This window comes from Phyllobates terribilis, unplaced genomic scaffold (assembly GCF_046119375.1).
Source record: "Phyllobates terribilis strain yellow unplaced genomic scaffold, ASM4611937v1 Scaffold_2__4_contigs__length_985480577, whole genome shotgun sequence".
Lineage (NCBI taxonomy): Eukaryota > Metazoa > Chordata > Amphibia > Anura > Dendrobatidae > Phyllobates > Phyllobates terribilis.
In genome coordinates, this window is record NW_027362762.1 from 193,139,183 (window position 1) to 193,164,950 (window position 25,768).

The 25,768-nt window shown below is 39.9% G+C and overlaps 1 protein-coding gene across 1 annotated transcript in view; it reads right to left on the minus strand.

Annotated features, from left to right (window-relative positions):
- Nucleotides 1-496: 496 nt before the first annotated feature.
- Nucleotides 497-25,768, minus strand: part of RNF41 (ring finger protein 41) — a 62,986-nt gene continuing 37,714 nt past the window's right edge. The window contains exons 2-6 of the mRNA XM_073663739.1: nt 20,150-20,261; nt 15,894-16,165; nt 9,340-9,475; nt 7,787-7,890; nt 497-5,495 (exon numbers count right to left, since the gene is read on the minus strand). Of these exons, the coding sequence (XP_073519840.1) occupies nt 5,144-5,495; nt 7,787-7,890; nt 9,340-9,475; nt 15,894-16,165; nt 20,150-20,239 (954 nt within the window). The 5' untranslated portion in view covers nt 20,240-20,261 and the 3' untranslated portion in view covers nt 497-5,143. The remainder of the gene's footprint in view (nt 5,496-7,786; nt 7,891-9,339; nt 9,476-15,893; nt 16,166-20,149; nt 20,262-25,768) is intronic.

Genomic DNA, 25,768 nt, shown 5'->3' on the forward strand with positions numbered 1-25,768 from the left:
GTTCATGGTACAGTGAGATCACTAATCACGCTCACGCCAGTCAGTCCGGGCGAGAGCGTAACAACTTTTGTGTTTTCATTGGCTGTAAGCCATAATCATCAACATTAACAGAAATAAACACTGGAAATGGATCACGCCGTTTGTAATAACTATATAATGGAGTTTCACTTTTTGTATTGAAGAACTGAAATAAATTAACTTTTTGATTGATATTCTAATTTATTGAGATGCACCTGCACATACATACCATTTCCAAAGCCCCCATCACTTAAAAGAAACATGTATATTCTTCTGACATTTTCCACTAGGAAGACCCTCAATACTTCACAATAGAAAGCACTAGGAAGGCTAAAGATGGCCAAGCATAATTTAAATTTATTTAAAAAAAACAAACAAACAAAAAATCCTTTAAGTTTACAAAACTCCAAGCAGAAGACTCCTCAGGAATCTTTTTTTTTTGACTGTTCACTTTAGACAAATACCACCAACAATGTAGTTAGTTTTTATAAAAAGTTTATTCATACTTGTGTCTCGAAAAATACGCATTTTCATTTTAAAGTATATTTTAAATAGTATGTGAGATGCATGAAGATTGGAGAACAAATGACCTAAGCAGACGTTTCTAGAGCTTTCTCCACAAAATAAACTTAAATTCAAAATGCCACACTGCGATACGTACAGGAAAGTCAAAGCCGTACAAAGATTGCACAAGTTACACAGGTACACAACAGTGAGTTCTGGTAGAAGCTATAGGGAGTGTTCACATCTCGGGGTTAGGAAGCTAAAAGCCAATGAAATTCAGAGACAAAATCCTACAGGATATTAGAGAGAAAGAGACACTAACACAGAAAACATACAAGCTCACACTTCCATGTGTATTTTATAGCTTCCCAAGCAATTTGTTAATATGAACGCAAGCTCTGAGCAAGGCAACAAGTATTCCCCACCTTTTAGCCCAATTTCTTAGCGAAATACAAGGTTATGTTCTTACTATAGATTTTATAAGTGATACATGCCTTCATATAATACTAATCCTTCAAACTATTGTTATTAATGTATAGATCATACACTGAATGACAGCAATTCAACTTGGGTGTAGCTACAAGGGGGCTATGCCCGGGGGCAGGGGGAGCACCACGCTAATGAAGGCGAGCCAAACTGTGAATATGAACCAAACACACCTTGAAATACTTCTAGCCGAAAACCCAACTTTCAGCGATACTGGAGAGATTGTTTTGCAGGATGCAAGGTCAGTATTCTTAGGACTCTCCAACAGAATATCAGTTCTGGAGTAAAATGCACTGTACACTTGTACTTTAAGTTGGAACAGTGATGGGGCAGAGGAGAGGTTAATCCCCTCCAGATTTGATGCGCAATAAAATTAAATGGTCAACAGATCCCAATAAAAATTGGGGTCCCAGAATGCATGCCAGCATAGTTTTGGGGTCACTATTTTCTGGAGGATGTTTAGTCATTTTAACTATACCACAATGGGTCTACTGCTAAGAAAAAAAACGGAACACCAAATTTAGACTTAAAATGCTAATATACTGCTGCATTAATATATCAGTGTTAGCATTAAAGGTGTCATAATGCTCAGAGCAATTACATTGCATGATCTACACAAGTCTGTGCATTCAGGGCCATAAAAGGTGATTTTATAGTGGGCTTTATTCATTTATAATAAAAAAAAAAAAAAAAAAAAAAAGGGCTGAACCAGGGATAAAAAAAAAAAAAAAATTCACCTGTTTAAAATACCCTATTGTTCCAGTGGTTCCCACTAATCTTTGTGTACTCCACTATAGGAATTACCTCATGTACATTCATGTGATGGCTCCAGGCAATCACTGGCCTCAGCAATCTTGCACTATTTAAGACACCACCATCTAGTAAAGTAACTGGCAGAAGTTCTTGTGGCATACAATTACTGCAAAAAAGTAAACCCAGATCGATGGGAACCACTTGTTATTTGTTCTTTCCATCATACTCCCTGCTCTTCGAGTGGTTGCAAAAATACCACTGCAGGTTTTTCGGCGTTTGTTTGTTTTGAGCCACAGCTAGAAGTGAATCCTGATGGAAAGAGAGAAGGCTTCCTTTTAGGTTTCCCATTACTTTTAAATCCATTTTTTTAACCCTGCATTAATACTGCAAATTAAAACCCTTTTTTTTTTTTAATAAAATCAAAGAAAAAGAGGAAGGGATTAATGACAAACATCGAATGAGCAAGAACAGTGAAAGAAAAACAAAAAAAACAAGAGCTTGAAATTCATGCTCTCAACTTGCTGCAAAAAAATAGTGTGCGTGAGGGAGGCATTAATCATCATATATATTAATTGTTCCTGATTGCTGTGTTTTAAGCCGTATTAATACATCTGTGTTTACAATGGACAGCACACAGATGTAAAACAGTCAGATTCAGTGTAATGTCGATTTGAAACAGACCCATTCATTAGAAAGGGAAAGTTTGGCCCATAAATTGAAAAGGAAATTTGTGTGTGTACCATAAGAAAAAATAAAAAATAGATGTGAAAATTCGGTGCAAATGGTGAGCGATAATGGCCAGCGGGTAGAGGACATTGCTGCAGAACAGTTTTAGCCTCTATGGGAAAGACATAGTCTAACGATTTTAACACTGACTGAAGCAATAATAGAAATTGCCCAGTTCTCAGCTACAAAGTGTAAGTGGTGCTGTACAAAACACTAATCAGAAAACCACAGCAGGTCTGAATAGCCACTACATTGTAACAGCCTTTTAATGTACCATTTTTGAGTTAATTTGCTCCCCGTTATTAATGAACAACAAATACTAACGATAGATTATGTATGTGATCAGCAAGTAACCCAATTTCCATGATTTCTGTACTAGCCTATGTATATTTAGATTATAGAACATTGCATGTGGCGAAACAATCTTACAGATATTGTAGTATTTTCCCGTAATTAATCTCATTATGTGAGCATCATACCAAGTATTTTTCCTAAGCCCCCGGAAGGAAAGTGAAAATGGAAACACATATCCAAGGAGATTAAAAAAACATTTCCAGAAGGCATGTAATATCTGTATGGAAATGAGGGATTATCTGTTTGAAGTAATAGCTCACGTACCAAAGCTCTGCTGTATGCCATGGGCATGTCAAATGTATCTTCTCACAAACTACACATACTAAAGAAGTCTTCAAAAGGTTGATAGCGACAAAAACTCACAGGACTTATTTCCATCATGGTTTAATCCACGGTGAATTGGGAGTAAAACAACAAAAAAAAAAATGCACAAACATACTATATTTTATGTATAAGACAAAAATAAATCATAATATAGCAACAAAAGAAAACAAAAATACAATACCACAAACATTTAAAGTGACACTGAAAATACATACAAGGCTTTTAAAAGACCACTGAGAAATAAATGAAAAAAACACACAGTTCAGAAGCACTGGAGTCAGAAATGTTTCATTCAAGTTTTGCTCCATATGAGAAGAGAAAGGAGCAGAAATGCAGCTGGGTCTGGCTAGAATATATAAAAATAATCCTTAAAAAAAAAAAAAAGTATTTTTTTATTTTTATTTACATGCCTATATGAATGGTTTTTGTGAGTCAACACGTCCCTTTTTTTGGCGGTTAAAGAAGCACTTCAGAAAAAAAAAAAAAAAAAGAAGTTGTCCAGACTTATTTATACGGCCATCTGACTGCGCCCTAAGGAAAGGTAATCAATATAAGACAGATCGACATCAACATCCTGGGTGTAAAAATATCAAACTCAGAGTTACCCTTAAAGCCCCTGCTGATTCTCAGTCTGACATGTCAGCATCATGACTACATGACCCGACTACTGCATCCAATCACCAGAATTACAACAATTTACACAAAATAAAACCAACATCCTTAAAACATCAGAGTGCTTCTTTAAATAGTTTCAAGCTGAGTAAAAAAAAACTATGGCCAAAATGTAAACCATATGGTTCCTTATTATAGTACATCTGTGCAGAATCAAATACATAGGACAAAAAGTAGATTTATAGAACAATGTAGATCATGAAAGGCTAGTTTAGTTTTGTCCATATTGGCAGAGGTTATGCAATGTTATCCCCTAACTTTATACCTGTTGTGGAAGGGGAAACAGCTGCATATCAAAAGCACAAATAAACTTCAACTATTTTAAGACCATAAAGAAAAAAAAACAAAAAAAAACAACGCTATGCTCAAAACATGTGAGAAAGTTATACACAAGCCTAACCGAAAACAAACCTAACAAAATGTCATGCCATTTTTTGTGCTCCATGTTCCCTTTTGTTAAGAGGTTGGGAGTGAGAAACCCAAAACACAAGAAGCCACACATTTTCACAAAAGCACCTGGAATTCATAGCTACTGCTTTTTCCCATTCATTCAAGATAAAGAAAAGCTGCAGTGTGGTACCCTTATTTCTTCACATCTATGGATGGAAATGACATGAGACAGAATGAGTGTCAGGATTTCTATGGAATGGCTGCATTGTCTGCTGCATATTGCTGCTAATTTATTGTGACAAAACCAAAATGATCTGAACATCTGAAGATAGTGCCAATGACGGAGGGTTTAAAAAAATATCTACTTTTTTTATTCTAGCCTACTTGCACAAAATTCTCCTGCAAAATCCAAGTCCACGGTGGTTTTCACAAGTCAAAAGTTCAAGTCGTAGCATATATCTTGTTACAGATACCAGTGATTTAAGAGTATGCCTCGGCACCTCATTGACAATGCCCATAATTCCGTTACAAATGCCTCTGCTCCTTCATAAAAGTTGTTAGTGTTTCTTCTGCACTTCGGCATATTGTTGAAGCTTGCTTTAATCCTCATGGGCCACTTCCCTTTCAGCGAACATTAAGCAGAAATAAGGAAATGAATATAGATTGCTTGAAGTTGTAACAAGTTGATGTCATAGTGCACAGTGAGGGACAATCTAAATCAGATTATGTGCCCTTGGAGTGTCTTCAAAAGTCAACACCGGAAAGTCCTTACTCCACACTGGTAGGCACCAGTAGCAAGAGCGGGGTCCAGAGACTTCATACGTTATGCGATTAGCTTGGGATTTAAGACCCTGCCTCCTGAAAGGACGGCACATATGGAGCAGCACAAGGAGTGCATATATTCATCTGTGTGCAATTAAATTTCTTCTACCCCGTGAGCAAATATCATCACCAACCCTGGCTCTAAAACCATGTCCTCTCCCATGTGTTGATTCTCACAGGCCATCACCACCACAGCCTGCTTTCCTGGGATTCGTTTTGCCACATAGTTCTCATAATATCGCCGATTCATTTGCCTTGTCTCAAGTGTAGCCAAACCTTGTGGCCAGTTGCGTTCATGGGCATTCTCTATCAGCTCATTTACTATGGATGCTGGGCAGCCACTTTCCACTAAAGAACGCTTGATGACAGCTTGCAACACAGCATCTGGCGTCGAGATCATTCCTCCCCAGCGAGTCACACGTGCCGGTTGTAGGGAGTTCACCCACCTGTAAAAGGGAGAAAAATAAATAAAACTGATAGTAATTGAAGATACAAAATAACACTAGGCTGTTAGGAATTGCAAGTCTACATTACAGAAACCTCTACTTTATAAGAAGGAGAAAACGCTTAAAGAAAGTGGTCATATCACTAGGATATATCCCACTCTGAGATCCCCACAATAAAAATCTAGGATTTCCCTCAGTGGCACTCCCAGCCACCCAACAGTCTGGTGAACCATATCCAGTCCCATATTCTTAAATGAGGCTGAGCTTTAGCTCCTTTCACAGTGCCTGGCTGGGCAGCCGCTGGCAAGGTGAAAGCAGTTAACGCCTTCTGGACATATGACCTGGAGTTACGTCATATGTCAGGTCCCTGACAAATGAGGGCTCGTAATCCGAACCCACATCTTTCCCAGTAGATGATGGCTGAATAATTCAGCCATCATCTGCTTCGAACAACTGCAGGTGGAGTGAAAAACCTCCTGCGACTGTTAATCTGTTGAAGGCCGCTGGCAATCTGACAGGGGGGCACATCATTCCACGTGCCCATCATCATGCCCATGATGTGATCGCGGGGCGCTGATGGGTTGCCATGACAGCCAGGGTCTGCTGAAGACCTCCGTGCTCGTCATGACAGTTCTCCTGCAAAAGACCTTGTTCAGCTGGCATTCATAGGAGACCATGATTGTTGCTTAACCCCTTTACCCCTGAGCCTGTTTTCACTTTCATGACCGGGCCAAATTTTACAATGCTGATCAGTGTCACTTTATGAGGTAATAACTCGAACGCTTCAATGGACCCCAGTGACTTTTTCGTGACATATTGTATTTCATGATAGTGGTAAAATTTATTTGATATGACTAGCATTTATTTTGTGGGAAAAAAAAAAAAAAATTAGAAAATTTGCAAAATTTGCGCTAACTTTCCAAATTTTATGTGACATATATTTGATTTAAGGGCAAACAAATTCAGTTAATAACTAACATTTCCCACAGGTCTACTTTACATCAGGACAATTTTGGAATCAAATTTTTTTTGTTAGGAAGTTATGGGTTAGAAGTTGGTCAGCGATTTCTAATTTTTTCAACAAATTTTTTTTTTTTTTTATTTGGGACCTCACCACATTTGAAGTGACTGAGGGGTCTATATGACAGAAAATACCCAAAAGTGACACCATTCTAAAAACTGCACCCCTCAAGATACTCAAAACCATTTAAAAAGTTTATTAACCCTTCACAGGAATTTTTGGAATGTGGAAGAAAACAATGAACATTTAACATTTTTTCACAAAAATGTTACTTTAGACCCAAATTTTTTTTATTTTCACAAAGGGTAACAGGAAAAAATGGACCCCAAACTTTGTTGTGCAGTTTCTCCTGAGCATGTCGATACCCCATATGTGGGGGAAAAACACTGTTTGGGCACACGGCATGGCTTGGAAGGGAAGGAGCGCCATTTGACTTTTTGAATTTAAAATTTGCTGGAGTAATTAGCGGACGCCATGTCGCGTTTGGGAAGTCCCAAATGACGGAAGGGGATTTGCTGTTTTTGTGGATTGATGTGAAGCTTGTGTTAAGAATGTTTTACATAACATTTTGGATCACATTTATCCTGCGCTCTCTACACTGAGCACTTGTATCAGGGTTTCCATCTAAATTTCCGAATGAAGTGATTCAGATGAAACCCTCGAGGGATCCATTCACTATAATGAGGCAGCAGAGTTACTCTGGACTCAGTCTGGCCTCTGTTCAGCGTGGTCCTTTTCAGAATTAAACAAAACTGTGGCCTACGGCACTCTTATGCAAATCTAAAAAGACGAACATCGCCAGATCACAGGCCAGACTGCGTCCACAGTGCCTTCATCTGCCTCATTACAGGGAATCTTCCATCTGAATCACGTATTTCAGAGATTTACATGGAAACCCAGGTGCAAGCGCTCAGCGCAGAACATTGGATAAATGTGCGTCGAGCCTTACTGCGATCTTTGGGAGGCAGAATGAACAAATCAACAGGAGGTGAAGAGTTGGTTTTATTTATTTTTTACGTCGTTCCTAGTGTGGTATAAGTGATTAGCGACTTTATTCTTCGAGTCGGCGCGATTACAGCGATAGATTTTTTTTGGAACAGTCTAAAATTGGTTTACCTTCTCTGCTGTTAAAGTGATCCGCCTTGTCATTGTGTTTTAAAGGAACCTCTCATAAAAAAGGTCTAAGAACCTCAGTAGGAGAACATTTCTTTACATATAGGAGCTAACACAAACCTTTAAATTAAAAAAAAAAAAAAAGTTAGTTACTTACTCGAGAATTTCATTATACTCTATAGTTTCCTCTAAGTTCTGTAGGTTTGGGTTGGCACTGCGGATCGCTCTCATGTAAGCCTTTAAGAGTTGAATGTCCCTTTTCTAAAACGATTGAAAAATATGTCAGGTTACACTCCAGAGGCATCAATTCTGTGGCTATGGATCTCACTGGTTGTTAGGGCAATACTTTTTTTTTTTTGGAGTGTTTACTACCTTACATTAAACAGCATTCAATGTTTTACTTAGGTTTCCTTTAAAATTTTATAGGAAAATAACAGTATTAGGAGAACATACACGCTGTTCTGTTATGGAAGGTATAGCTCAGAATCTTGGAGATCCCCCCCTGAAAATTATAAACAGTTTAAAAGCACCAATCCAGCGTTTAGTTTTTTATTACAGCGCTGGAGTGGTCCAGCTAATCTAAGGTCCCTGCCCCCAGTCTTCTACTTACCTGCTGCAGTCTTCACCTTCCATCACCGCCGCTCCTGACGGTCTCCAGCAGTCTGACCCGCTGGATCGCTTCAGTATTTGCCGGAGCGAGCCAGAGGTCACTCTTCAGTGCAAGTCTTTGATAACCTCATTCTGGCTCTCAGACTTGCACTGAGAGCTTGTTGCGCGACTTCTGACCACAACTTCCGACTGGCCGGTAGTCGCAAGATTGCTGCTCCGATCCCTCAGCGCTACCGAAGAAAGGTGGAGACGGCGGCAGGTGAGTAGGAGATTAGGGGCAGTGACCTTAGGTTAGAAGCACCACTTCAGCGCAGAAGAAAAAAAGAAAAAAAAAAAAAGGTAAAAAATGGTGCTTTGATGTGTATTATGTTCAGACAGGCAATTAATGTATTCTGTAGGATAACCCATCGACAAGCTGGGCAATAAGTGTCCCGACACTAGAATGAAGGTCCCGAGCCCAACAATCCCTCTAACTGCACAACTGTAATAAGTGGCATTTCAACAGAGTGGAGGTCTGACTTCTTGACTAAATGTCTATGAAGCCAATGAAGATAACTAAGGGGTGAATTCATTGAGATGGCTATGTTAAAGGTCAGTCTTACGAAGGGGTGTGATGGAGTAATATGCACCAAATTCATTAAGATGTACACACCACTTAAGGGGGTTATCACCTTTCTGATAGTGTTCTTCACAGGCTGCAATTTGTTAAAAAATAAACTGCTCTGTACTCACCTTACCTGGGTCCACCTGCGAGTCTCCGCTGCTGCTCCCGATGTCTGGCATTGGCTGCAGTGCTGATGTCATATCGACAGCCATTAGTGGCTCTGCCCAGGGAGATGCAACATCCAGTCAGCCACTGGGCTTCATTGATTGGCAATAGTCAGCGCTGCAGCCAGTGCCACACACCAGGAGCAGAAGTGGAGACATATCTGCAGGAGGTTTTTAATTCTATTGTGCATCATTTGTTGACCCATATGCATGTATAAAACTAGAAATGATGCATCATGCACATAGCAGGCAGCTCTGTACTAGGTAAAGCATTTGATTCACGGACTGAGTATTAGGGTGAGGGGGGCAGGGGATTTAGTCTTTATACTATACCTGTTCAGATAGTTGGTGCTTATTCTCAGCTGCAGATTTTTCTAGCTCCCCTATACGAGTTTGCTGCTGCTGTACTACAGAGCGGAGATGTTTTATGCAGTTATGATTTGGTAATTCATCTTTGGGCATTTCCAGACTAGAAAAAAAAAATAGAAGGGTTCAAATAATTAATTTTTATCACACACACACACACACACTCACACACACACACACACACACACACACACACACAGCAATTCCTGAGGCAGAAGCAATGGATGACAAATGATCCAAACTCTGCTATATGGAGGCTTAGACCGCTCTGATGCAGGACTCTGCTGTCAGTATATTATATATATATATATATATATATATATATATATATATATATATATATATATATATATATATATATATATATATATATATATATATATATATATATATATATATATATATATATATATATATATATATATTATATATATATCTATATATCCCAGGATAGTGGTATGATAGGAGGGAAGTGGCTTCCCATCTAAAAGAACTAAAAAAAGGCCCCAATCAAACAGGATTTCCTGGATGAAGGACCAGAGCTCATTAGTGCCACTTGGTAGCAGTGAACTAAACCACCATAACAGAGCGGCTGCCGTAAAGGATACAGCCAGCTCTGGAAGAGGTCCTTGCCTCATGTCAAACAACTGCAATAGGCCCATATCTAATGTACCAACACTCTTATACAGTTCCTGTAGGGCCAGTCACGCAGTGAACGGTGTCCTCCAGATTCAGAGAAGTCATTTGTAGAATTCACTCACTGATAGGAGGGGGATCGAAATGGGGACCCTGTAGGCTTAAGAAACCATAAGCATTTTAGAAGGGTTTGAGTTCCCAAAAGGGTTCATGGAGAGGAAAAATAAGGGAGACTGGAAATCTGCTTTCCCTGCATATAGAGCTCAGAGTAATGTGGAAGAGGTGACACACCAGCTTCTTAGCCTTTTCTGTATTTACTTAATGTCACTAACATTTGTCTTGTATCTTTCTTTACTGCAGACATCAAGGAAAAATTCACTTGTATACTTGACGTTATTACATAGTCCCATACAAAGCTGGCATTGCGCAGTTGATATGCATCACTGGTGGAAAATCCTGAAATCTGAGATTACATACAGGCTTCACTTGTACATTAGGAGTGATGCTGTTCACAATAAGTATCTGGAAGAAACCCAATGACTACATTGCATCCAGGTTATTCCAGCTCTAATGTGTCTATATTCATCAGTCCACAATCATTACAGCCATGTAATTACCTGTGTGACAGCACCATAAGCATGTCAAGGGAAGACCCAAGGAGTCACCAATTTTGAATATTTTTGTATAATTACTTTCAGAAAGACAATTTTTAAATTCCTGCATTGTGGGAGTATTTTATTTTAATTTTTTTTTTTTAAGCCATGACAAAGCATTACGGAAAAAAAAAAAATAAAAATCTGTTCTTGCTTTTATGGAAATACTAATATGTACACATTTACTATTCAATAGGGACTTTTACTTTACTCCTTTCAATACCTCAGCCAATTCCTTTCCGATATCGGCCATGACAGATCATGCAGCCAGCCCCTTCACATACAGCACTGGTCACATGCCGACATGTCAAGTTCCATCTGGAAATATAGCTGCTGGGACCTGCACCCATATCTTGAGACTGGGGCACCTTTGGTGGTTTAAACATATTAGTTTTCTGTATAAAGTTTTCTATTTTAAGACTGCACTTAAAGATAACTTTGGCAATAGCCCTTCATAAAAAGGTGTGTGACGAATAAAGGCAAGGGTTCTGGGATTTATAGTATCCAAGGGGTAACGTTTCTTCTTGCCGAGAGTGACATGCTAAGCATGTCAAGGTGAGGAGACAAGCCACAATGCTCCTCTGGGAAATATGCAAATTGTCTCTTCAGAGAGGAAGAGGACTAGAATTCTAGTGCCACCAACAGGAAGTAGCAATCCTAAAAGTCAATATCGATCCTTTAACAAGCCTTGTCACATGACTTAGGATAAAAAACAAAACCATAATCTCAATTTGCAGAGACAAATTTTAAAAGACAATTCACATATTTCCCAGAGGAGCATTACAGCTTAAAAGTCTCCTCACCTTGACATGCTTAACATGTCACTCTGCAAGGAGAAATGTTACCCCTTGGATACCGGTCCGACACCTCTCACCCAGTCAAACCATATCTCACTTTGCAGACACTGTATTCCGGGTACTGCCCCTTGTCAGTGCAAATGGAGATCGTTTCTGGCTTTTAACCCAAGTCATGTGATAAGGCTCGTTAAAGGGTCGATATTGACTTTTAGGACTGCTACTTCCTATAGGTGGCACCAGAGTTCTAGTCCTCTTCCTCTCTGAAGTAATTTATTGGGACACACAAGGAGCCCTCTGCTATAATAAAAGGAGTCTGCGCTGTTAGGTTGATAGAATCCAAGGTTTTTCTAAATTTACCTGGTTAGCATGGGTCAGATATCTGCACTTCATTAGTATTTCTAAGCCAAAATCCGAAGTGAGAAATAACGGAACAGAAATACTTAGGCTGCATGCCCACGATCAGGAACAGCAGCGTTCTGGATATAGCTCACCTGCGCCAAGAGCAAGACGCTGCGCCCTACATTAGAAGCACAGTGGATGGATTTATAGAAATCCCATGCCCACTGTGCTTCTATTTGATGCTGTGTAAACTCACCCGTGGCACGGGTTTACGAGCCGTAGCATTTCAATTTCTGTTGTGGAGACTAGCGCCTTCGCAACAGAAATCTCCTCAATAAAATGTATAGGATGCGGTAACTCCGCATTGTTCAATGAACACATGCGGATTTACCTGCGGGATCGTATGCAGCAAAAATACGCTGCATCCAAAGCGCTGCTATAACCCAATCTTGAGTGCATAACCCTATAGTTCAGCATTTTTTACCTACTCCTGGTTGTGGCTCAATGGTTGATGACACAATATGGCACACTTGCCTGCATATCAATATATTAAATGGAATTTCCCTTTAACCCTCAACTGGTGAGGTGGGATTTGCCACACCCCAGGGAATTTTTGTTCGGCTGCCATTCATTGAAAAATGCTGGTATGAGGATACGTGTCTCACTAGCTTCCATCCATTTGTGGGTGTCAAAAATTTGTTATACTCATGTGTAATCAATCGCCAATAAGAAAACGATTAAAACAAACGTGATCTTTTATTTTTACAGAAAATGCAGAGATTTCTAAACACTGGGGTATAGGAAACCCCACATCACCAGTTGCGTGAAAAAACCCCACCTCTCCATTTGAGGGTTAAGATCATCAATTCCTTGTAAGATTAGGCAGATTAAACACGAGTGCACATGCAGAATTAATCTACCCAACAGTTACATTTATAAGTACATGGCATCACTTTCACATTCCTTACTGGCTTAACATCTGCATGGGCTTGTTCAGTGATTTGCAAATAGCAAAGTGTCATTTTAGCAATGGGCATGGTACTTTACTCAGGTATAGAAAAAACACTGTCCAAATACAAGAGGAGTTGAGCCAAGCACTAAGCAGGGATGTTTGAGCAAGTGGGAGAACTGGGAATACAGCTGAGCTGTAAGAGTGTGGGCAAAATACAAAAACACACACACCTTGTCTCATTAGTACATATTATACAGGTATCTATAGGACTGAGCAACTACCAATAACTAAATGACACAAATCAGTTCTTTTTTTTTTATAGACGACTAAGGCACTGATTTAGTTAAGCCTGGCATTTTGTACGCCATCCTTAATGAGGGATGTACAGGTATAAGATGGCACAGAGTCATTAAGAGGTGCCTAGATCTTGGAGTAAGAATAAATTTCACAATTGGATGTGTTAAAAAAAAAATAAACGATATATTTCTGTACTGAGAATCGTATAAATTTGCCCCTGATATGTACTGTGTAATGGGTGTATCAGAACATACAACAGCTCCTGGCTCCAGGTGAAAGCAAGAGCATACAGACAGGACAGCACGTGATCAGATAACTGGAGGAGTTTATAAAAAAAAAAAAAGTTATGGGGCTATTTCAAGATCTATTGATTTAAAAGGTACTTTGTTTGTGAAACAACCCCTTTAATGAATTTGTAGTATTTTATTAGTTTGCACCTCGCCAGAAAAGTTACTCCAGTCAAGGACTGGAGCAACATTTTTTGAGGTAAGAAATGCTGGCACTATTGAGGAATTTGATGGGTAGGCATAGTCATGCCCCATACCAGCTGCTCCCATTTTTTGCAGAGCGGTTTGAATCTGGCGTGAAAACATTAAGAGTCGCTAAATTTTTGGGGGCAACATCACGTTGCACAATCATTTTTTGACTTTTCAAAGTGTCCAACGTCCGTTTTCTGGCGAAAAACTCTTTTTTTAAACATAAGGAGGCGATTGAGTAAACTATTGTCTTTGAGCCTCATTCACTAAAAGACAAAGTTGTGAACTTGCAGGTTGTTATAGCATTTCTAAAGCAAGACTTTTGTATAAATTCTTTTCCCCATACAAAGCATTTTTTTTTTATTTTTTTTTTTTTAAACCCCTTCCCGAATTAAAATGTAAACCAACCTTTGGACACCCCAGACCAGGATGTTTAAGGAGGCTCTGGAGTAGAGCTACTTCCACACATGGTAGATGCCAGCATCTGTCCAAGGCTAAACTCCCATATTAGTTTGTCATGGTCAAGCATGGACCATGATGTACGGAGTGGCCAAGGGTCTCCAGACCTGAGCGGAGAATATAGCACACATACAATGTGCAAAAGAAGCAAATACCACGCTGCTAAACTGGGCATGCTCCAACTGAGGACATGTCCTGGCCAGTGGACAATCAAGACACAATGGAGGCCAGTATGAGTGTTCAGATGAGGGAAGCAGCAGATGTTGGATGCATATACAGTGGGGGAAATAATTATTTGATCCCTTGCTGTTTTTGTAAGTTTGCCCACTGACAAAGACATGAACAGTCTATAATTAAGGGTAGGTTAATTTTAACATTGAGAGATAGAATATCCAAAAAAAAAAAAAACACCAAGAAAGTCACATTGTATAAATCAGATACTTATTTCTCACTGCAAAATGCAGAAAAAAAAATGTGATCCCCTACAAACCATTAAGAGTTCTGGCTCCTACAGACCAGTTAGACGCTCCATGATGGGGGAAACATACTTTGGGGGTGCTTTTCTGCAAAGGGGACATGACGACTGCACCGTACTGAAGGGAAGATGGATGGGGTCATGCAACGCGAGATTTTGGCCAACAACCTCCTTCCCTCAGTAAAAGCATTGAAGATGGGTCGTAGCTGGGTCTTCCAGTAAAGCCCCCGTCTCACATAGCGAGATCGCTAGCGAGATCGCTGCGGTGTCACGGTTTTGGTGATGCAACAGCGACATCACCAGCGAAGTCGCTATGTGTGACACTTTGCAGCGATCAGGCCCCTGCTGTGAGGTCGCTGATCGCTGCAAAGTGTCCTGGACCATTTTTTGGTCGTTGCTCTCCCGCTGGTCAGCACACATCGCTGTGTGTGACCAGCGGGAGCAGCGATCAGGCTGGTAACCATGGTAAACAGAGTTACTAGGGGCACACGCGCACCTAGCAACCCGTTGTTTATCATGGTTAAGAGCCTGCTAAAGTGAGCGCTAACCTCCCGCTCACTGTAGCAGAGTGGTAACCATGATAAACAACGGGTTACTAGGAGCGTGTGTGCCCCTAGTAACTCGATGTTTACCATAGTTACCAGCCTGCTCCTGCTTCAGCAGGCTGGTAACCAGGAGCAGGACATCGTGGAAAGATTCTTTCCACGATGTCGCTGCTCCCCTGATAGTTGGTGAGCCTGCCTGTTTGACAGCTCACCAGCGACCACTGACAGGACGTATCGCTGTCGGGATCGTTGCAGCGTCGCTAAGTGTGACGGGGCCTTAAGACAATGACCTAAAACATTCAGCCAAAGCAACAAAGGAGTGGCTCAAAAAGAAGCACAGTAAAGTCATGGAGTGGCCTAGCCAGTCTCCAGACCTTAATCCCATAGAAAACTTATGGAGGGAGTTGAAGCTCCGAGTTGCCAAGCGACAGCCTCAAAATCTGAATGATTTCCAGATTATCTGCAAAGAGGAGTGGACCAAAATTCCTCCTGACGTGCACAACCCTCATTATAAACTACAAAAAACGTCTGACTGCTGTGCTTGCCAACAAGGGTTTTGACACCTAGTATTACCCAAGTATCTAATTTATACAATGTGACTTTTTTTTTTTTTTTTGGGGGGGGGGGGGGGGAATATTCTCTCTCAATGTTAAAATTTACCTACCCTTAAATTTATAGACTGTCCAAGTCTCTCAGTGGGCAAACTTACAAAAACAGCAAGAAATCAAATGCTTATTTCCCCCACTGTAGAGTACTTCTAATTGTATACCATGTGAAAAAAAACCCCCTGACAAAAGAGAATATGTGGAGAAAAGTTGAGTGTGCATGTCAAATATAGGATCTATTCATCCACATTAATAGGTACGTTAATTTGTAACAAACATGGACTCACCCGCATCCCTGCTCACATGTCACTGGTCGCTTTGGATTATGTTCACAGTCGTTAAGGTGAGACATGAGGTTGTCCAGTCGCACAATGGTGGTACAGCCGAAAACCGCGTTGTCACATGTGATTTGGAGCTTTGAGAGCATATTCCGCATGATGCGGGGGACCGGCCGTAGATGTGCTACTGTCACCACACTGCGGTCCACGGGACAGGTCTGCTGCTGGGAGAACCACTGTGTGATGCAGGCATTGCAAAAGGCATGCTCACAATGAGGAGCCTGGGAGGAACAAGAAATCTGGATGAATACTAATGCATTTGCTATTAATGCCCTAGACTAGGTAGTAAATGTAGCCGAACTTTACAGGAAGGGTGCAACAAATATTTCCCCCATCTTTATTGCCATGCACAGCTGGTTCATACATACAATGCCAGGTAAGGAAGACCGGGTGAAAACCTTTGTACATGTTTGCTTTTGGGCAATAATGGCTGCATTATTTTGTGTCACATAAGAGAAGGAATATTTTTTTTAATTGTTGTCCATTTTGCCAACAAATCTGTAAAGACAGTGACTATTTAGAGCCTACAAACTTCCCAAAACTAAATAAATATTTAAAAAAGGGTTGTCCCCTTTCTGAAAGCCTTTTATCATAGGCTGCAGTAGTTCTAAATAAGCCAAGCATTACCCTCCCTGGGACCAGTGCCGGATCTCTGCCACTTTAATCAGATTACATGGCAAAAACTTGATGATAAATTCCCTTTTAATTATGAGAGCAGCATGATGTAGGGACAGAGACCCCGACTCCAGGGAAGTATCACTTACTGGGCTGCGTTTTGCAGTTCTGATACAATTACCTCTCTGCTGCAGCATTCAGTTCTCTGAATGCTGAACTGTGTGTAACCCAGTCCATGTCACTGACAGCTTTGTGTACACTGTGCATAGGCAGAAAGCTGTCAAAAACCTGGTGACAGATTCACTTTAAGGTGAAGCAGTGTAGGACGCCCCCCCCTCCCCCTCATGCTATAGAAAAGTTTAGACAGAAAAAAAACAAAACAAAAAAACGCAGCAACTCTGCATTCTCTATCGACATTATCTTATCCCAATGGATATAGAAGATGGGAACAATGACTCACAATAAATATCATGGCTATGTCGCCTGACATTACAGGCATGTGACATGGAGATGCCCTTATGTTCAGTCATTTTTGGAAGTAGATGTCAATTGTGCCAATTGTTTCTATGGCACCCATCCCTCACACACCAGAGGGCTGTTTGTTGGGTCTGCTTGAAGAGAACATACGGCTACACCATATGCGCAATTTTTTACAGAAACCCCATTTCTTCAAAGCAAAGCGATAGCTCTTAGGTGGATGTGAGATCGACGAATCACTCACACAATGGCTAAAGTTAGTGAAACAAATTGTATATAGATAACTTGTACAAAGAGTGGGGCCTGTGGTGCACCCCCCCCCCCCCCTTAACTGCATATCCTCCTGCAAACATGCTCAAGCCAAGGTTACCCTAACAGCACATTATGACAGATATAGAAGAATAATGGAAAACAATTATCGAAAACTATAGAACAGGTGTAAAGAATAGTGATGAGCAAGCATGCTCGGGTGTTTTCCAAGTATCTTCAGCGTGCTCGGGGGTTTTGTTTGAGTCACGCTGTGCACATGATTTGCGACCGACAGCTTTAATACAAGTGAGGAATGCCGGTGTCTTGGACAGCTTTAATACATGTGAGGAATGCCTGTTTCTTAGGCATTCCTCACATGTATTAAAGCTGTCAGTCACAAATAATGCGCACGAAGTGACTAAAACATAACACCAGATTACGCTGAAGATACTCGGCGAGCACCTAAAAGGGTTAACAGAACATACCCACTCATCACTAGTAAAGAAGTGTAATTTATTGATTGGCAAAAAAAAATAATTCACAGGTGCATAGTATGTATACGCTTGTTTCTTTCTCCTAGGAGAATAAAATGAATTTAAACAGAAAAAGACATCTGTAAAGCAAGGAACACTGGCTCTGATGCACAGCATAAGCATGCTACATGCACCATGTCTTCTTCCATGGACATATGCAACATCCTGCTCTATTAAACTCCTGGCCTATTTCCCTTACATCGATGACATCTTCAGAATCTGGAACAAATCTGAACAAGAACTTCTAAAATTCCATGAAAGATTCAATACCTTTCATCCCACCAGAAACTTGACATTGGACCACTCAAATTACAGACATCAATATGTATTGGAAACCAATTGACCGGCCCACATGCCCCTCAGATGGGACAGTTTCCCATGATTAGACAAAAAAAATAAATAAATTAAACCATCCACCTGTGGCTAAACATTCGTGGTCCAGAAGACACAATATGAAAGTTGTTATAATAAAAGGCAACTTCAAAATCACAAAAACACCAACGGGTCTGAACAAAAATTTATAAACTAAAATCTGTATGCAACAAAGATTTATGACTTGCTACAAAATCTGAAAAATATTAAAATTTGAGAGTCCCCAGTGGTTGATACCATCTTTTCAATTAGCTGTTGAAAGGTAATACATTGAAAAGCTTTCCAGGCTACTCCGGTCTCTTCATCAGGCATAGTTAACAAAATCTGAATAATCCCATTTATACACAACAGGACAGGAACAATGCAATGGAGGAGAGAACGTCAAGCAGAACTATCACTATGGGAGAGGGAGAAGCAGTTGTGGCCGTAAATAAAGTTATTTCTCTCTGCAGTGTTCGGCTAAGTGCAGACAGGTTAGTAACCAGCAGATTAACGCATATCTGCTGTTTAATAGCATTTTTTTTTTTCTGGTGACAAGTTTCCTTTAAAGGTGGAAAACGCTCTGGAATGATATTTTTTTTTTTTTTTTTTTACCATGACAAAAACCTGGCATTTTAATAGGAGTGTAGACTTTTTATATCCCCTGTACATACATATGTATAGGAAAGGTTTGGTCTTTAAGACGGAAACATTTGAGAAGTGGAAGCCATTTCCTGCCAGATAGAAATGGAAAAATAAACACTTGAGCTGTCAGCAATTTTCCTTGTGAAATATTTCTAAACATAACTCCAGATACCCTAAAAATAGACGGATTTATAAGGTCCTGATTACTAAGGGTTGTAGGCAGTTCTTGAAAGTGCAACTCCCATCCACACAGCTTTTAATATACTGAGCACATTGGGGGTTTTGTAAGGGAGGGTCTAATACTTTGACTTCATAAACTGCTAAAGCAAGTCTTATGCTGCACTTGTGCATGTAAAGATCACGGTCACTGACATTTTACAGAAGCACAGTCTACCACCACCACAGGAAAACTACTAAATAATTAAGTGTACATACAATATGTTGGATGACCTCAGAAAACAAGTAAATAGTAACTGGGTTTTACAACCCTACACATGAGCCCTAGTCTTAGAATAATGTGGGGGCAGAAAGGGCACATGAAATAGAGCCCCCGGGTACATTATCTCCAATTATTACCACCCAGTGTGGAGCCACTGACTTTCTCCTTCGCATCTCTCAGTCACTAATGATTTTTCCATGTCCCTTGTGTTGTCAGAGCACCAACAGCTTTCAATTCTGCAGAGCAGTGAAAACAGCACAAAGAGCTGCACTGCCCATTGGGAGCTGTAAATGGAAAGGAGGAACATGCCAAGATTCTTAGAGGATTGCCCAAGACAGTGCAGATAGGTCGGAAGCATCCAGATACCGGCTTGTCCATGTGACAGGTACTACTAAATCCCACAGGGGCGTTAAAGTGTCCACTTTGCAGAACGGCTTAGTGTTGATACTGATGCTGTATGGGCCATACACTGACATTTGTACCACACCACATGGTTACCATGATACAATAGGTTGTCAAAAGTAAAGCCCTGATTGGAGTTGAAAAGGACATGCTTTTGGCCTACATTTAGCAAGTAGAGCCCTGCGGCTTTATCAGGAGAAGACCCGGCTTCTCACCCAAACCGCTGTAGCTTGAAAGATAACCATCCATAGACATTTACACTCAAATACCTAATACAGCGTTATATGCAAATATGAGCCAGGAGAAAAGGTTTGGCAATGCTTAGTGTTAATGTGGCCCAGACTGTCATTTATCTTCACCACACAAATGGTTAGGAGGCTGAAGAGCAGAGATATATGAATGCCAAGACAGATTATACAGAAGGACCACTGCACATCATCCATATCAGAGGAGGATGAAGGGATTGCTCCCAGGATTGGTGAAATAACACTTACTTGCACTGGCTCCTCCAAAACCCCACTGCAAATGGGGCAGATAAGATCTTCGTCCACATCACCCTGGAAGCGTGTTACATCATACCCCATCGCTCATCACCGAAACTAAACTCTGAAGATAAAATGGAAAAATATGGAGAGAAAAAAAATAAAATAAAATTAGACATTATTAACACAGTGCACTGCACATTTCAGAGTCTGTACAGTTACACTCCAAAGCAGAATAAAGTAAACCTGGATTATATAAATAAACTATTCCTAAAAAGGAGGGAGGTTTCTTTAGGATAGGCATTACTCCTCTATTCACACCACTGACATTGCAGCATGCAATGGTCCTGCAGGGAAGACGTCATGTCCATCATTCATATGACAGCTGCAGCCAATCACAAGCCTCAGCAGTCACACCAGCATGTATGGCACATGACTGCGGAGGTCATGTGAAAGTACAATTAGTGGGAACTTATGTATTTGATAATAGAAATGCACAATTACATTTTATACAGCTTCCTGCCATTAGCCTAATTTTAAAAATCCAGGATGGCCCCCCATTAATGGAGCGCATAGAATTAATGCTCATCACTATCATAATATGGTGAAGCCCCCAGTTCTTCATGAACTTCCATTTACGGTTTATCAGATAAAACATCTCAATATAGGTATTCAGTTGCATTTGTCATTGCGTAATGTTCGGCCAAATCAACGGGCAACAGTTTTAATTCATCAGCAATAGTTTACACTAATGAGTGAATCCAGTCTAAGGAAATCGCAGCCTGCAATCTTCCCGTGTTGCATATATAGTTTTACATGACCTCTATATACAAAAAACAAACAAAAAAACAAACACAAACACTAAGTTCTTTGGCAGTTCTTGGGGTGGAACGTTCTACGACCAGGGCTGTAGCTGTATATTCTGTTCACGCCATAAGCCTAGGGTCACACCACCGTATTTTCTCCCATCTGAAAGAATTGGGACCATTCTGCTAATCACACTCTGATCAGAGTTTGATCCAATTGCCTTGGGTAAAAGGAGAAGATGGAGAGAAAAACTGAAGCATGTCAATTCTTTTGCCATTTCTTTTTTTTTTTTTTCCATAGGCTATGTTCACACATCACACTTTTTTGCGTCAAAAATCTGCAGCAAAACCTGATCTCTCAAGGGAGGTTTGCTGCAGATTTTTTTTCTTGCAGTTTTGGTGCGTTTTTTCCCACTGTCCTTCTGTCTTTTTAGGCATGTACATAAAGTTCTGTGCCAAAAAACAAAACACATTCTATTTTGCCATCAAAAACGCTGAAAAAAAAAAAAAATAAAAAAATTGGTACCTGCGGTTTTGGTGCGTTTTTTTCACCACCCATTACTTCCTATGGGTGAAAAAAAACGCTGAGAGAAGTAACATGCTCTATTTTCCAAAAACCCAACCAAGGCACAAAATACAGAAAAAAAAAAACACAAAAAACACATGTGTTAACAGAGGATTCTGGTTTCTGACAGAATTTGCCGGTACTGCAAAAAGGCGGCTGAAAATTTGCGTAATAAAAATAATCGCTAAAAAAACCATGATGTGTGAACATAGCCTTGGAAACCAATGACTAACTGCAAAAAAGCAGCAAAAGAGGTTATCAGTTGTTGCAGTGTTGAGTGTGTGTGAGTGAGTGTGAGTGCGAGTGTGTGCGTGTGCGTGCGTGGGGAAGCAGGTACTGCAGGATGTGAAACAATTTGTGATTTTTGGTTGCAGGGGGAAAAAAAAAAAAAAGCGCAATATGTGAACATTGCCTAAAGAGCTCTGTGTAAATGGAGCAGTGGGTGGATCATGCTCCCCTCGATTTCAATAATTTTCTATGGGACTGCTGTAGGCAGTCAAGTGAAGCGTTCTGCTTGTCTTTGGCACTTCTGTTGAGAATGAATGAAATTAAAATCCACAAGATCGACCACAGCTGCATTCACAAAAGGTCAAGTTCCATTCACACTTAACCCGGATCGGCAGATATTACAGCAGTTGGACTCCACACCTGCCCAACAATTGGCAAGTTATCCCCCCCTAGCGGGGGAGAAAAAAAAAAAATACAAACTTGGTATAATCAAAGTTATTTAATCAATAGATTTTGGAATAATATTTTCATTAAGTTCCACAATTGGATGTGTTAAAAAAGTATATGTTCCTGTGCTGAGATAATCTTATACATGTGCCCCTGCTGTGTACTGTGTAATGGCTGTGTCTGACCGTACAGGAACATGGTCTGATCATACCACATCTCCTGGGCAGGGGGGGGGAAACAAAAGAGTATACAGACATTACAGCATGGGATCACAAAAGATTCCCTCTTTGGAGGTAAAACATTGCTACAAAACAGAGGAAAATGTTTTACCTCCATGAATGAATCTGCTGTGCTGTAATGTCTGTATACTCTCTTCCTCCCCTGCCCAGGAGATGTGGTATGATCAGACCATATTCCATACACGGTCAGACACAGCCATTACACAGTACATAGCAGGGGCACATTTAAAGAATTTTTTCAGCACAGGATTTTTCTTTTTAATAAAAACACATCCAATTGTGGATCTTATTCTTCCAATATCTATTAATTAACATATACTTCCTTTGTGGGAAATCCCCCTTTGAGTTTCTCATTTTCTTAATTTCTCTCCCTTCTAAAATGTTGTATAGTATATTTGTTGAATAATACAACATCTATTGCTATGCAATGGCCCAAACATACTCTCTTCTATAAAGTGTATAGGAACACATTTCACTGATGAGAGCTTTTAAGACCCCCCCCCCCTCCCCATTCTAAAACAATAAGCGTTAAATTGGAGCTATTGCCCTCCTCCTCCCCCCCTCCCTTTGAAAATACAGCGCTCACTCTTCTGGGAAAGCTTTTTACAAGATCATGGGAGGTGTCTGTGGGAATTTTTGGACCTTCATCCAGAAGAGCATTTGTGAGGTCAGACACTGACGATGGACAAGAGGGCCTGGCTTGCAATCTTCATTCTAGCTCGATGGGGTTGAGATCAGGGCTCTGAAAGCCAGTGAAGTTGACTAAACACAACCATCGGATGTTTCGCCACATTGGATGTTTCTCCGATGACGTGATCTTCTAGACACCTGACTGTAGCAGTCAACTACAGGCTGCAGCGTTGCTGTGTCTTGCAAGCAATGCAGGCAACGATTCTGGAGCAACCTGCCATGGAGGGAGTGAATGCCACAGTTTTTCATTTTTTTTTTTAGTAACCACATATCCAGTTCCTTCAGGTTATATAAAATATTTATAGTTTTGTATACTAACTATAAAACTATTACTTAACAGTTAAATCACATTACAAGGCTTCATAAAACCAGCTTTATACATCTCCCTTATAGACTGGTCCATTTAGGACCCCTCCCTAAAATAATGCCACAAAGGATCACACATGGACAATTCATACACAGAAGCCAGCGTAATGAATGCTAATGAGTTCCTTATGTGTCAGTATACATCTGGAATTAAAACTAAGTGTAAATGCTCCATTAATCTGTGCTTGAACAAGAGCAATAAGAAAATAAGCGATTTTACATTTTATTCCTACATCTACTCCAAGATTATGCAAGGGTTGTGTATGAGTACATGGATCTAAAAATGCACTGTATTAATCACATTAAATGTAGTTATTTTTGACGGGATGAGAATCTTTTCTTTGCCGTGCAGATGGGTTGGGCACGATCTGGTGAGGTAAGCAGCTTTATATTTTTATGTTCTCCTCCAGATTTCTCATTTACAGTATATCTAGGTTAATTGCATGCAAATGAGATGCATAGATGTCTGGATTTGGACCCTGCAGCAGTCTCTGCATTACAGACAGCAAACCCATGCAGACAAAACCAAATATTAGTAACATGGTATCCGTTATCTGTGGTGAAGTGCAACCTCAGCGGGAGAAAACAAAAAAAACAAACGTGATTTTTGAAACATTAAAAGTAAACAAATCAGACTAGCACATAGCACAGATTCACTTGCTATATCAATTAAATAGGCTTGTGTAAAAGGACCCAAGATTAAATTTGCTACACAATCAGAGACCTGTCTGCATCCATGATCATATCTTCAGATTATACCTAAACAGACACATACATTACTGTGCAGGGATTTTAGGCAGGTGTGGAAAAAAATGCTGCAAGGTAAGAAAGCTTTAATAATTAATAGTTTATTTTTCTCAATTAACAGAATGCAAAGTAAATTAAAAAAAAAAAAAAAAAAAAAAAAAAAAAAAACACATCACAAAGGTTTTTCCAAACATCTTTGTTAACTAACCACCAATCTTCTGTGGATGTAGGCTTCTGCAAACCCTTCCTTCCCATTTAATCCCACATACAGACTATGTTCAGGGCTCTGTACGGGCCATATCATTGCTTACAGGATTACTTGTTCTTTATGCTGAATATAGTCCCAATGACATTGACAGCATGTTTGGGGGTCACTGTCCTGCTGCAGAACAAATTTGGAGCCAAAAACCTTTCTGATGATGCTGTATGCTGGACAAGTATCTGCTTGTATTTCTCAGCATTGAGAACACCAAGAAATGGGCAACCTTGAGGACTGTAGAATCAGTGGTTGGCCAAGGAAACTTCATGCAGCACATTAAATACATTATGATTGCTTCCATTTGAAATTGGAAAATGTCCAGCAGTGCCACCAGCTCAGAAATGGAACCAGTGGGACCTAGCTACAGCCATCTACTGTTCAGAAGACGTAGTTACTTACTGATAATGGGATTTCTAAGAGCCCATGACGGCACCAAAGAGAGGATCTGCCCTTCAAGGACAGGAAACCTACAGATAAAAAGGGCCTCTCTCCCGCATCAGTTTACAGAGTACGAGAGGACCTCCAGGTTAATAACACAATATAGCATATTATGATGCTTATCAGGAACACCATGTGACATATACATATACATACACATATATATATATATATATACATATATATATATATATACATATATATATATATATACATATATATATATATATACATATATACATATACATATACACATATATACATATACACATATATACATATACACATATACACATATACATATACACATATACATATACACATATACATATACACATATACATATACACATACACATATACATATACACATATACATATACACATATACATATACACATATACACATACACATATACATATACACATATACATATACACATATACATATACACATACACATATACATATACACATACACATACACATACACATACACATATACATATACATATACATATACATATACATATACATATACATATACATATACATATATATACACACACACACACACACACACATATACATACATATATAAACTACAAAAGTAAGTGTGCACACCAATGCATGAAGGGAGGGAATGTACGGGTGCCGTCATGGGATCTGAGAAATCCCGTTACCGGTAACTAACTACATCTTTCTCCTTCCCCCATGATGGCACCATGGAGAGAGTTACACAGAAATGTAACATTAGGGAGGGACCACAACTTCCAGAACCCTTCTACCAAAAGTAAGGTCTGAAGAGGCCAAGTCCAGCCGATAATGATTAAAGAATGTAGAGGGA